Below are 14,862 nucleotides of genomic sequence, written 5' to 3'. Positions count from 1 at the left end.
AGATTTTTCATACTATTTTCACTGTCTTTTCCATTTATGTTACTGTTACTGTGTTGAAATTAGTTCAATTAAATCATTAAGTGGTTCAAACGTATTGACCATTTGCAATTCAGCTACTGTTGAGCCTTTTATTATATATATTTTTAGTATAGATATTTTCTTTTTGTTTTCTTTTTGTGCTAAATTCTGCGATGTATTGTAAAAGAAACCTCTTCTGAGTGATTCATTTAGTTATTGATTAATCTATCAATGACTTTCATCCATGTTAGCAATGACACTGTCATCGACCTCAACTGTTCTAATTAATACATGCTAGCATGCTAATAGGCTAAACTAGCACAGCAAACTCAGTAAATATTGCCTGATGATAATAAGCATGGTTAGCATTGTCATTGTGAGCATGTTAGCACAGTAAGCTCCCAGAGCCACAAGCTTGACTTTGGTGTGGCCTTATTTTTTAGACTATATAATCAAGAAGAAAAGAAAAATGTCCATGGCACTTAATTTATAATAATATACAACAAAATTAAATATTCTTTTATCCTTATATATGTCACCTAAAGCTGATAACGACCAGCTCAAAGTGTGTTTTAAAATCCAATTCACACCTGAGTTATTGGCTTTATTTTAAGGTGTAAATGTAAAAGTGTTACTGTATGTGAGGCTCTGATATCGAAGGGAATTCAGTGTAACCAACCTCACCATCTGGCACCTAAGCCAACGAAGTACTGGCAAGAAGTACTTAATGTCCAGCCAAGAGGATACTATTAGTTCTGTGAAATCCGACATTTTTAGGACAATTGTGTAAGTAAAAAAAAAAAAAGAATCAGGACATTAAGCAACAAATGTTTGAATGACTGAAGTAGTATTAGATCGGGACTGAAACGACAGTAGAGACAGAGGGCAGAGCCACTCCCTCCTTTCTTCCACATCACATAATCCACTTACCCAAGCTAACTGTCTCTCTTCTCTATTTCTGTTTTTCTCTGTTTTTCTCTTGCACCTCTCTCTCCCTCTCTCCAGGGCAATGCCATGATTTCCCCTCTGCCCGCTGTGGTGTTGAAATAAGACCAGCACCGCACCAAGCTGGCACTGCCAAATGCACACATGTCCGCTGGTGCTGCAGTTTTCAGGTTCACACCAAACAGGAATAAAAAGGAGGATTAAAGAGGCCACTGAGTATGACTTCCAAAATATATTCATGCTTGTTACATAACTAAAATTGTTATTTGTCTCTTTGCGCAGCCCTCTCAACTCTGTGATACTAATACTTACAAAACACTTGAGGTTTTGCATTTTCACAAGAGAACTAAACAGTAGAAAAACATACAATTATGCAAAAATAGATAATTGACTGCATGTTAATCACCCATTCCTCTATTTTAACTAATTCCTAATATTCAATAAATGTGTTTTCCAGGGTTTGTTAGCACACAGAGATGAGAACAGGGAAGATCTTAGTCAGCACAGGATCCAGATTGGTTACACAGCATGAAGGAAGGAAAGCTGACTGGCACTGAGCCATAAATGTATAGTGGTAAAACCATGCAGTATCTACAGCTTAACAATGGAGCCATTCTGGCTATGTGGCTTATTATTACTAACAATCATGAAGAAATGAAGGAAAGGCTGTTCAAAATATTAGGTAATAATATAAACATTAGTTATTGTCGTCCCTCAGCTCACCACATTTTATGCCTTCTTAAAATCAACCCCAAATTTTCTGTTTTCCACTGTCCATTTTGGACATCTGGTCATGCAAAACAAAAAGCTTTAACATGTCAAATTGTTAAATTGTGTTCATTTTTCCCTGTTTTCCATTTTTGCACAACAAATAATCAGTAGAGGAAAAGGCCATTCGATTAATCAATGATGAAAATGATTGACAGTTGTAACCCTAGGGTACAGTATGTGTGACTGAAAATAACAGACTAATAACCCTCTGGTCATTTGAGTCACTAATAAGTACACACTCTTTAAAATAATCACTGTGTACCAAGTTTATTGTCATGTTCTGACACTCCTTTATTAACAATAAGTATAAAGGATGTGAAAATATCAGCTAAGAGCAAGTAGTAGTTGTAGTCGAATTAAATTTAGGCTTGTTTATTACACATCAATTAAAATTCACACACTGACTTTAAGGGGGCAAAAGCTATGGGGCTAGAAATAGATTTAAAATGAGTCAACCTCGAATTAAGGTTAAAAAATTTAAAATCTGAAATAACTATTTAAACCTATTTGTTTTAACTTATGCACATTTATCCAGTCTAAAGGTGTTGACAGAGATGCACTGCAACCCTGGACTATAGATATTACCCAGAAGAGTTGTATGTGGACCAGACATTAAAAGGAGTTAACCCTTTCACAAATTCTGTATAATATCCAATTCAGCCCATTTATAAATATTACATCACACTCTTGATAAATATAAATAAAAATAATTCACTGTTAGTTAATAGTAGGGTATCTTGATGATGTTTCTGTCATGTCATCCACAGCATACTTTTTGCATCATGTTCTGCTTTGTGCACGCTTTAGCCAGGAACCACCTAAACCAAACACAAACTATAATCTACAATTCAACTCTATTGGATTCCTGTGACTGGGGGATTCTGGTGCGTTACACTAGCAGTGGCTAATGTAGCCTGGAGCTTCTAGCCTCAAGCACAGATGAGAAGCACTTGCAGAGGTTTATTAAGATCGCTTCTTTTAAATCTGTGGGCTTCAGAAGCAGCTGACGATAACTCACGTGACATCACAGAAAAACATTCGCAGTAGCCCTCCTACACTGCCTGTATTTGGAGAATAAATGCCACTAATAACTTCTTGCTACAAAGGTCAATCTTCTTCCTTTAAATAACATTGCACCACATCGCTGAAGCTGACAGTCTGTTAGAGAAAGCATGGACTTAACCGTTCTTCTGCTCCTTTAAGTGATAGGAAAATAAATCCTCATCAGTTTCCAGAATTTGGTGACATGGGGGGCAGTAAGTGTTATCAATCATGAAGCCTTTAAGTGGTCAGTGTGGATTGATCACAGCATGTGGTGGAAATTCAATTTGCTGTATTAACGAGTATTGCAGACTTGCCTCCCCCCTCCGTTCCATTACCACTGTAACTTTACCCTCCATCCATCCATACAAATGACTGTCTTTTTCACACTGGCTTGTTTTGACCCTTATCATATCACTCCTCCCCCCTTCTCTCCCCGGCCAGTATAGCACTTTAGGTATTTCCATCTCCTGCCAGTGTGTCAGCAGGTGGGCAGCTCAGACTGCAGAGCATACACATGCACCTCATTAATAATTTATAGTAACTGTGTAGCCTGTACAAACACATGACCAAGGAACCCTCATCAATCTTGTATAAAGACAATCAAAATGAATTTCAGATGAGGACGAGGGCAGCTTTCCTTTTTTATGGAGGTGAGATTTTTTTATGAACTAGGCCCATGTATTATGAATTACTGACATCTCTACCATTTGCCACAACACATGAATAGTCAAAACACACTGTTGTTTTGTTATTAGCATATATTTTTAGCAGAGATAATAACAGTGACCATTGGAAATTTCCAGCAAGCCTCACTCAATTATTCAATTAAGTCAGCTGGATAATCACTTTCATTCAGGGTGTGTGAGAATTGAGATAAGCAGAGTTTTGGCTGTGAAGTGGCCCATATTGAATTTAGGCTCTGTGTCTGTGCAGTGCTACCGTACTAACTGCGATGTCATGATACCACCAGTATCTAGGAAATATCTTGCTAACGACATGGCATATGTTCCCTGACCCCAACATATGCTTTGACTAGCTTGTAATCATACTGTATGCTGCAGCTTGATAGCGGTGGATAGAAAAAATGTTTTAATGAGCCGAAAAAGACAGAATCATCGCTGTCATCATTACATGGCACACGTATCAAAGCCGCTCCACTCAGCAGTAACATGAAAAATAAATAACCGCTCTGCAAGTTTTCCCTCGCTTAACTTCACATTTTGGTGCAGGAGAGAAAAACGACGTTATGGTATGTAATCACCATGTACTCTATATGAACCCCTGTTCTGTAAAGCAATTTGTGTCACTTCAATGTAATTTTGGAGCGCTCCCTCGGGATTGCCCTGAGGCGGTATATCACCGCAGTGCAGGGGAAATCCCTCAGTGAGTTCCTGCCTGCGCCTACTTCTGCTGCTATAGAATGCTAAAAATATTCCTCTAAATGACACCACTAGCCTTCAATCTATAGGGTAATTTCTCATTGTCTTATAGTTCGAGTGTATTACCTCATGACAAGAAATGAGGAAGACTAAGACGGGGAATAAACTCATCCTACAATCACTCAATCTACAAATATTACATATGGCACATACCTATATCCAGTACACTCTTGTTTTTTTATTTGCCTCTTTCAAGCACACAATTCAAAAAGATGTTTCAAAATGTGTTTAAACATGTAAAATGACACGTCAGTCTTTTAAAAAATGATAGATACTAATGTAATCTGCTATTTTAGATGCTATCTGCATTGTTTTTGGCTGTTTAATTTAAAGTGATCTAGAGTTCCATTTTGGACAGTGGTTGGGTTGTCCCTTTAAGTTCTTGACCAGCACACAGAGTGAAGAATATCTTCTTTTTAAATGAGGTCCCAAAAGTGTGTCATATGCTTAAACAAGAGATGCTGTTAGAGAAGACAGAGCTCAAGGGCTCGAGGCTTTCCACAGCCAAAGATTAGGTGTCATCTCGCCCCGACTTTAAAAGAAAAAGAACTCTAGATGCTGATGATTCAGACAACAGCACAATGTCTCCCCAAACCAAGAAACAGACAAAACCACCCATACACACAAATCAGTAATCCTAAGTAGAAGTAGAATTCATGAGTGGAGCATTTTTTGCATTTAATTTCAAACCATCCCCTCTTTAAGTCACAGAACAGAGTTGATCTGATAACACGTCACTCTCAGCAGCTTGTCCTGGTAATTTTTGTGACTTGTTTCTAGTGACTTCTGTTTTTGTGACTTCAGTTTTGTCTGCTAATGTCCAACAGTAAGTAGTAGTTCTGTGGTGTTATTTTTTTCTTATTGTTATTTGGTAAATTAAATTTGTCCTAGCAGAATGAGTATTTTTACACAGCAGTCACATTATTGTGAACAGATGGCATTTTTCAGTTTTGGAGTTTCACTTGTACAGAGAAGCCTTGTGTCATAGGGGTGACACTTTGGATAAGAATACAAAAATGTTTACTTTGATCAATTCAATAAGAAACGTGCCATACAAATAAAGCTTCCAGACCCTGACTAAATATGCAACATGTGATTTCTGTAAATCTTTTTAATCTTCAGATCAATTTAAAGAACCAATGGTGTAATGTTCCCATTCCATTTCTGCAAAGGTCTTTCCTCTCCTTCTTAAATCATATATATTCACTGTATCCATAACAGTAAGTAGAATCAGACTGGTGACCTTTGAAATAACCCCTATCATAAATTCATTCATAGTTTAGCTGCCCCTGTTTATTTCCTACAACGTAACAGCTGCCTGAGTCGCACAGAGAAAGGAAATGAGGCCGGCGCCTGTCAATTTTAGACTCTCCAGGCTAATGCATGCACTGTCTTAAAGGTGTATGCAATTGAGAGTGGGGTTCTTTTCACGAAGGGGCTTCAGAGTTTAAATTAGTTCAGTGGGCAGTGCCCCTTCAAATCGCGCGTCCTTTGAGTGAGTTGGTACTGCAAACCAGGAAGTGCCCGCTGTGCTCATTCTAAATCTTAATGATCATCACTTCATCCTACAGCGTGCTCTCTCCTGAGGCCAATTACATTCCATCAGGCAGGAAGCCGGATGCCGGATAAAAGACATGGGGATATATTAAGTCACACTCAAAGCACAAGGAAAAGATATGCTCTTTTTGCATAGCAGGAAGACCTATATCAGATAATTAGGGTAACACAGTGCATTGGCAACATCTGATTCCAAGATTTATTTTATGCAGGAGCGTGTACAGTATGTGAATGTAGCTGCCAATTGTGGGACAACCAGTGTTAGACTAGGACGTGTGTTCAAAACTTAATTAACCTAAAGACCTAATAAAGTCCCCTTGAAGTCGCTCAGCAGAAATCCAGACGTCTACATACATTAAATTGCCTGAGAGCTCAGACAGCTCTGGCCGAGGCAAACAAATCAAAGGAAAGCTAGTTTGTGGACTTGTTGTGTTACTGGTGCTAAAATCTAAAAAACATACCAGGCAGTCGGAACATTTGGAGAAGGAGAGATGAAGAGAGGGAGAGATCTTTTCACCTCTCCATAATGACAGATTTTTTTTTTCTTTTTGACACCCACACGCATCCGTGGGTGTATGGATGACTAGCTTATTCAGCCTGTTAGTGAAACAACATTACAGAGTACAGAGTCTGACCATTTCCCCATGTGAGAAGCGCTACCTTCATTGTGCCATAATTTAATTTTGCTAAATTATGATGACTTTCATGAGGCACGGATAATGGGCTGGGATAAAGGCCTTGATAGCTCAGAGTGCAACAGAGAACCACGCTTGTTTGTACATTTTTGTAAGAGATGGTGGTGATAATGGAAGCACACCTACACATGCTGCCCTTATTGTACACTTTAACTTTCTTAATAACAATATTTCAAAACAATTTAAATGCAGGCAACACTACTCAATTCCACCTCCAAACCTCACATTAAACCAATTTGATAATCACAAAAACCTTTTTAAAATCTTTCTTTCTCTGATTAATATTCCAAAGCAGCACAAACAACTATCACTTTTTCAGGTGATCCACTCTGAAATGTACCACTGGTTTCCAAGTAAGCAAGTAATCACTGCTGCCGTGCTCTGATCTTGTCTTAGTATCTGTTACTCATCAACGGAGCCCTTGGCACACCACAGACAACCCTCAGAGGTAATTAGTGCAACTTTCTCAAACACTTTAGCATCTGCTAGTGCAGGAGCTCGCGCTCCGCAAAGGTGTTGGAGTAGCAGAAACTTGCTTAGTCGACCTGCCCTGCCAGGTGAGATTTTGAATGAGCCAGATGCCATATTCAATGTTGCAAGCTTGTGGGGTATTTCAATCATACCATCTCTTCTCTCGGCCTCTATCCTTACCCTGGATTTCTCACATCTTTAGTCCCTGGTGTTCTCTGCCCTTTTCTGCTTCTCTTGGTCACTCAATAAATCTTTAGATCTTTACTTCTCTCTCTTTTACTTTAAAGTCTCTTGATCTGCCCAAGTGTTATGCCCGGTAAAATTCCCAGGGCTTATAGTGCTACGAAGACCATCTTCAACTCAGGCAGAAAGGTACTCCTTCTGCACATCAAATACAGCCACACTGGTAAAGGAGTCAGGGGCAGTGTGAGGCAGCAAATACAGATCTACTTTGAAAATATCATCAATGGGGACCACTTAAAGAGGGGAGTTGAATCCTATATTTCACTTTTTTATAAAGGACAAACCTGTAACTGAAACATTCCTTTGGTCCTCCTCTTCATCTCTTAAGATGTAGTATTTATTTGATACAACCGGTTTCATAATTATTAATCACTGAAATAACAAAGGAAAGACAGTGCAATCTGATTTAAATCCTAATATATTACCAGATAACTCACTAGTTTTAACAGTTTTTTACAACTGCCTGTGAAACAAAATGATAGTTAACTAAGTCTTCCACTCACCCTCCACACACTTCCTGATGTGTCCAAGGAAGATTAGTTTGTCCACATTCTCTGGTAAAAACAAACCTTTTGACTTCATTGAAAAACTTTTTTTTACTTGTTATTGTTTGTTTGTTTGATCTTTGCCCCAACATTTAAGTTTAAGTTGCTGGATAACACTGGTACACAAAGGCAGCGTTGTAAGGTAGCAGTAACTAGTTTGCTTCAACCATGCCAGTGGGCTAGAGTTTTGATATGTCTCTCAAATAATACTCCCATTCATGCTAGTTGTGCCACTGATCTGATCTTTCATCCTCTGCAAAGAAAAATTGTGTTCAGTGCCTAATATAATACTTTACATCTAATCTGCACATATTGACTGGTTACAAGGATCAGTCTTCACTGACTTACAGTCCTTTAATGCTCCTTTACCTTAAACTCTTTGTCCTTTGACCTTAACAAGTCCATCCGATGTCTACATTTTGGCTTGGTTGAACTACTGTAAAATGACTACTTTGTAATACAGCCACATTAAAGTTGTGTTGTAATCTACAGTGTTACTGCACTCATTTTCCGCTTTGTATGGAAGAGAAAGTCATATGCAGCCTGAAAGCTGACAGTATTGTTTCTTTCTTCATCTTCAGAGCAGGAGCCAGGCTTCAATTCAGCAGAGCAAGCAGTACTTGTCTCTATAAACCCTCAACTTTTAAGACTAGTCTCACAATTATGCCTCTGGGTTTTTCCAATAGGCTGCTGAAGTGGATTTATTAGCTGAAATTTTATTGAAATTAATGCAAAATGGAACATAACAACTTAGAAACTGTCTTCTCTGCAAAAGAAACGAGAGCACAGCGTTTATCTGGGCTGTGCTGTTTAGTGTTGCTGAAAGGATAAAGCATGGCGCTGTCACTGTCAGGACAAAAGCACTCATTATCCATTTCCCTCTGGAGTAACCCCCTTGCTAAAACTGCAAACAGTCTCAGCATTGGATGAAAAGCATTCACCAAATGTCAAACTCTGGTTCAAAAACAACAAACAGCTTGACCAGTCTTGTTTTGGCTTCAACACTGGAAGACAGCCATGAATTGTCCATCTCACAAGTGCAGACGCACAGATGCACATGTGCCGTCCCTCGGTGAGCTGATGGCAATGAGAAATAGACCTAATTAATTATCAGTTTAAGTGTGATCTCGGCTGTCTGACTCCCTGGTTGATCAGCTGCCTTCATCTGCTCTGTGGAGAGTATATGCTATTTTGCTAGTTCATGTTAGCAGACGAGCTGTTGGCAAACAAAAGCGTTTTAGCAAGGAAATCAAATATGTATGTTTGTGCTTCGCTTTTTGTTAATCAAGCATCCTGCACATAATAATGAAAGGCATTGTTTTCTTGCAACTCCTGTAAATACTTGCATATGTTTGGGACAACTACTGTAAAAGCATAAGTAGCCTCTTTTATGGTTGCGTTTAGGTACTGACAACACTTGGTGAAGGTAAAAGAATGATAATGGATTTGATTAAATTTGTAAAAAGTCAAAAACTAAAAAAATAAGTTTACATGCAATTAAAAAAACGCAAACACAACTGAGAAGCTGGAACTAGGTCATGTTTGTTATTTAAAAACAAGGTGTTACAGTACTTCCTTCACTGTTAAAAATATTGCCACTAAACAATCTCTTTTGTAGCTCTAATGTACAGTGGCAAGAAAAAGCATGTGAACCTTTTGGAATTTCATGGTTTTCTGCATTAATTTTCATAAAACGTGATCTGATCTTCATCTAAGTCAAGAGTATTAATACATACAATGTGCCTAAAATAATAACAAAAAAGATTCTGATATTTTATGTTTATTATTAGGAACAAACCATAAACACCTCATAGTGCTAGTGGAAAAAAGGCTAATTGGAATCAGGTGTTAGCATAAGTTAAGAAAATTGATTTGGAGGTGTGGACTAGATCAGTCGGGCAAACTATCTGCAAATGGGGAAATTGCATTGTTTTGTGGACTGATGAAACTAAGATTGAACTATTTGAAAAGAACACAAAACACTATGCCTGGTTTAAAAAGGTCACTGCATATTAGCATAAAAATATAATCCCAATCGTAAAGTATGGTGGAGGAAACATCATGATTTGGGCCTGCTTTGCTGCATCAGGGCCTGGCCAGCTTGCAGTGAGGAAGATGTGAGTGTATCAAAAAATTCACTAGGATAATGTAAGTCTGTACGTCAGCTGAAACTTTGTAGAAGTTAAGTGATGCTACAAGACAATGACCCAAAACTCCAGTGTAAGTCCACAACAGAATGGCTTCAGAAAAACAAAATTTGGAGTGGCCAAGTTAGAGCCCAGAACTTAACCCAATAGAAATGCTATGGAACAACTTACAGAGAGCCACAAGAGACATTCAAAGAACATGACAGAGCTAAAGCAGTTCTGCAGGAAGAATGGGCTAAAATTCCTACTGAACAATGTGCAGGTCTGATCCACAGCTACGAGAAGCGCCTGGTTGAGGTTATTGCTGGTCAACCAGTTATTAATTCCCAGGATTCACATACTTTTTTCACTAGCACTATGAGGTTTTTATGGTTGTTTTCAATAAAGTCTCAATAAACATGAAAGATCAGAATTTATTGTGTTATTACTTTAGGCACATTATAATTGTTAATACTCTTGACTTAGATGAAGATCAGATCACATTTTCTAACAAATTAAAACCATGAAATTCCAAAAGGTTCACATACTTTTTCTTTTTTACCTTGCACTGTATATAAGTGTGATTGTGGCTGGAAAGTCACTTTTCAAAGCCACAGGTGAATTGATGTTTTATACAGGTTCAAGTGTAACTGTAATTGCTGCATCCCAGAGTGAACTGAATTTGACTCCTCATGACTGCACTGCTTTCGTGACTGCACTTTTGTAAAAGCACGTCCTCAGCAGCCATCTAAAAAGTCATAATGGCTACACCTACACAGACGATGGCCTGTGAAACTGATGGAGTGGAGGTGTTGATATGGAATCGGCGACTGCGACATGTGGGTTTTAAAGCCTGGCTCCAAATCAGCTGTGAACAATGTCCGCAGTTTAATCTGGTGAGTCTTAAAATCCTTTTTTCCCTGCAAAGGAATGGGGTGAGACGGTGTTTCTGGTGCAATTTGGGTCATCGTCGCTGATATTTTAAGATACGATAGCCTGAAGTCACTTTCCGGCATGTGGGTACACGTGTCAACACGGAGCAGGGAGCATCCAGCTCACAAATTAGCAAATCCAATCAGAGTTCGCTGATAGCTGTCTGCTCACTGGGCCTCCTGGGAGGACACTCCTGAAACACTGTTAACTGTGGCTGCAGAGGTTAACAAGCAGAGCAGAGCGCCAGCTAAAGTTTCTCCTGGATAAAGAGATTTTAATGTAGAGTGGAGGGTCCAGCATTAGCAGTGCATGTTTTCCATGGGCTGTGCAGTGCATATGTATTGTATGTGGACCATATTGATTGTAAAACCACTATTGCAGCTTTAATCCATCCTCTAAGTGAGCTAGTGCTGCTGTCTGAGGATCAACATTGTTGGAAAGGAGCAGCAGGAGGCTGCATTATGTTTATTTTTTACTCCCAGGGCTTTGTGAGAGCGTGTGTAAGGTAACACTGCGCTGGCAGCGTGTGAGATAAAATGTTTTATTGCTTACAGGAAACCCAGCCCATCCATCTCAGCATCACATAATGGCTTCGGAGGGAAAAAAATGCATTTACATCAGCACCACAATCAGTAAGCGAGGAATTCATGTTGTGCGAGTGCCAAACTGCATTTCTTTATCTGCATGCATTATGTGGTTGAGTAAACACAGAGAATGATGTGATGCAAACTCACTCACCATGTTGACTTCTGACACCATGTCTATACTGGCCACGTCTATGCTCATCCCGACTTTCACAGGAGCCCCTGGAAGAGGTTAAACAGCAGAAAATGTATATAGGCCTACACCTCCACACCTGACCACAACACTGTGAATGGCGCCAAAAATAAAGCTCTGCCAACGGCGTGAAGGAGGATTAAACGGGGAAAATATGGCACATACCTCCAAAGTCCGGCCTCAGTCGGATGTCATATCCCTTCAGTAGTTTATCCACCGTCTCCTTCACGAAAGACATGTTGCTCGGTTCATTGACGCTGGAATTAAAGCAGAAAACAAGAGGGGAACATCACCTTGACTCGCGTTTCAATCAATAACCTTGACTTCCCAAAATGACAAGAGCACTCACCTTTTCGCGCAGCACACAATCGAACCGACAACCAGTGCGGACAAGACGTGAAACTGACGAACCCTATGCAACGCAAACATCACGTTTCCCTGTTTGTGAAAACGTTGTTTACAGCAGCAACGAGTCGCTAATCAACAGACGGTTGCGGACGCGCTTCAAATCAGAGTAAATCCATTGATCTCCCGAACGGAGAAAGTCGAATGAAGGGGTGGAAAAAGTCAGCAGCGTGTTGTGGATGGAGTCAGATATGAAATATGGGATGTCATCGCCTCCCTGGCATGAACACTGGCTCCGCTTTTCTTTGCTGTCTCTGACTGTGCAAGAGGCTCTTACATTCAGGAGCTGAAGCGCATATTGATGAGGAGGGTGCACAGGGATGCTGCTGCTGATGCTGCTGCTGCTGCTGCTGGTGGTGGTGGTGGTGGCGGTGAAGGCACTCGGCTTGTTCAAATTAGAGACGAAGCCCAACACGGACACACTGTAAAAAACCACCCACCAGTAGCTGCAGTATAGTCCCCTTTTTTATGTGGTTAAAATATTTCTACAGAGGACAAGTTCACTTCCCCTGCTTTGTAATGCAAATGAACTTTCTTCTAATCCCTCAACTTCTCAAATTATCATTTGTTTTTTAATTGAGTTGCTAATAGGTCCTCTTTCTATCATCAGAGCTGTGAATTAGTTGGATATGGACATTTAAAGGACCACTGTAGCTATTTTTAACATACTATACTTCAATACTTATACTCAATACAAGAAAATTCATGTAGACATATACATTCACCTCAAACTTTATCTGACTGTGAATACAACTAACTGCAATCTCTCCTCTTCTCTCTCTTTCCCTCTCCCTCTCTCTTTTCCCTCTTCTGTCTCTCTGTCGAGCTACACGTCATTCCACCCTTTGCCCTCTGGACCTGTCTGACTCGTCCTGATGCCCAACTTCTGGCTGGAGATCTCGTCGCCTGGATCCACCGTTTGCCCTTTGGGATGCGTTTGGAGACTGGATTGGTCACAAGCTACTATGATGTCGGTCCCGGCCTCTGCGGACGTCGGAAGCTGTTTCTTGGAGGTCTCGACTCAACGCTCGATAGTCAGGGAATGGAACTAGTCTGCCTGCAATTAACTAACTGGACTCCATATTAACTTAAAAGACTTTAACTGTTATACTGGACTGCTGCCTACACAGCATGTAATCACCCATATGAGGATGGGTTCCCTGTTGAGTCTGGTTCCTCTCAAGGTTTCTTCCTGTTGCCTTCTCAGGGAGTTTTTCCTTGCCACTGTCGCCCTCGGCTTGCTCATCAGGGACAATCACATTATTATGACTCATACACATACACTGTTCATGTACTGTTCTTTGGTTGTGTAAAGCTGCTTTGTGACAATGTCAATTGTAAAAAGCGCTCTACAAATAAAATTGAATTGAATTGAATTGAATTGAATGTAGAAGAGTTCTTATATCCAAAAAATTCGATCCAATTCCCATAATGCAACAATTCACAAGCTTTAATACATACATTGCTCTTATGAATTATGAATGCCCCCTTCTTTCAAATTTGTCCAGTGAACGCAGCCTTTTTGTTAAACGCTCAGTCCTGTTCAAGAGAGCCATGGTGCCATTAACAGTTAAGTGAGTGTTTCACTTATTTATAGGAAATAATATCTTATTTAAAGACACCATTCTTGCTTTAATTTGAATAAGTAAAATTAAACTATTTTCTGAAAACAGGGACATCCCAAAATGAAGCTAAAGTTAATTAGACTTGACTTAATGAAGTTATTTTCCCCTACTAAGAAACAAATTTAAGCCTCAAAGCCACACAAAGTGCCTTGTTAAAATAGTAGTTTTTTACAGTGTTCCTCATACAATCTGCGCCAATCCCCTTTCAATGTGTTTCCCATAAAAATGGCGGGACCCGAACAATATGGAGTGAGGGACTCCTGCATCCACCCATTAATCGATGCTTGTAAATTAAAAGCCTTTAATTTAAGCCACCTGTATGCAAATGGTAGTTCTTTACCAAAGATTATTTAGGTTTTAGGGACTTATTGGAGCTTATGTCAGACATTTCCTGGTTAATTGGGACCTAGTGCGTGTGCGCACCGGCACACACACACACACACACACACACACACACCTCGTTAATTAATAAATGAGTGTGTTGTTGTGACATTTCTTACCTGGTGTCATAGATGGCGAACAGCTTCTTGTTTCCGTCCACAGCATTCCTGAAAGTAAAGAGTGATGACATCATAAATAGTAAAACAGCTCTTAGCCAATGAAAAGGCAGCTTGTTATTCACTTCCACTGTAAACAATATGCTCATTAACATGAACAGACGTCACTACATTCAACCAGCAGCTCATTAGGTGCAACATGTGGACTGGTGCTGGTTTGACCCTCCTTGGTTTGTTGTTTGTTGTGTGGGTTTGGTGTAAAGCTCCAGTTTTGGTAGCCTGCGGTAAAGCAGGACTCTAAAGCGGTGGAATGGCTGCAGGGCTGCGGACGGGCTCTTGAGACCTCCCTCCCCCACCTTCACACCTCGGTCTCTGCCTCACTGTGCCGGAGCTGTCCGCAGCGGGCGTGGTGCTGAAACCAGCCTCCTCTTCCCGTCTCTGGCTGCAGCTCCTGCAGCTCCAGACGGCTTAAAGAAAGTGGAGGGAGGTTAACTATCTCACTGTAATTACCGTCTACGAAACATGGAGCTCGGCTACCCTCTTATGGCAGGATCTTAATGACTGTAGTTTGACTCTGTTTAATGGGGACAGTTGTTGAATACTCATAAGATGAAAAATACTGAATGGAGCAGTAGACATATTGCAGGTTTTGGATTATTTTATTCACCACCTATTCATCACCTCCTCCACAAACACAAATAGTCATTCATCAAGAGCAGGAAACAAATAGTTATCACTGATTTTATTATTACTTCTGTAGTCACAAGGGAG

General features: G+C 39.9%; 1 protein-coding gene across 4 annotated transcripts in view; it reads right to left on the bottom strand.

Annotated features, from left to right (window-relative positions):
• Positions 1–14,862, bottom strand: part of gabrb3 (gamma-aminobutyric acid type A receptor subunit beta3) — a 58,938-nt gene that overhangs the window by 24,224 nt on the left and 19,852 nt on the right. Inside the window, exons 1-4 of one of the 4 annotated variants that reach the window (XM_026364288.1) lie at positions 14,456–14,460; positions 14,095–14,142; positions 11,730–11,821; positions 11,526–11,593 (exon numbers count right to left, since the gene is read on the bottom strand). In XM_026364288.1, the coding sequence (XP_026220073.1) occupies positions 11,526–11,593; positions 11,730–11,802 (141 nt within the window). In that variant the 5' untranslated portion in view covers positions 11,803–11,821; positions 14,095–14,142; positions 14,456–14,460. Of the gene's footprint in view, positions 1–11,525; positions 11,594–11,729; positions 11,822–11,913; positions 12,248–14,094; positions 14,143–14,455; positions 14,461–14,862 lie in introns of those variants that run through there. The other 3 variants (XM_026364285.1, XM_026364286.1, XM_026364287.1) reach the window with 3 other exon arrangements.

The sequence above is a fragment of the Anabas testudineus genome, chromosome 2, assembly GCF_900324465.2.
Source record: "Anabas testudineus chromosome 2, fAnaTes1.2, whole genome shotgun sequence".
NCBI lineage: Eukaryota > Metazoa > Chordata > Actinopteri > Anabantiformes > Anabantidae > Anabas > Anabas testudineus.
Note: the sequence above shows the minus strand (reverse complement) of the source record. Positions and strands in the feature narration are given on the sequence as shown.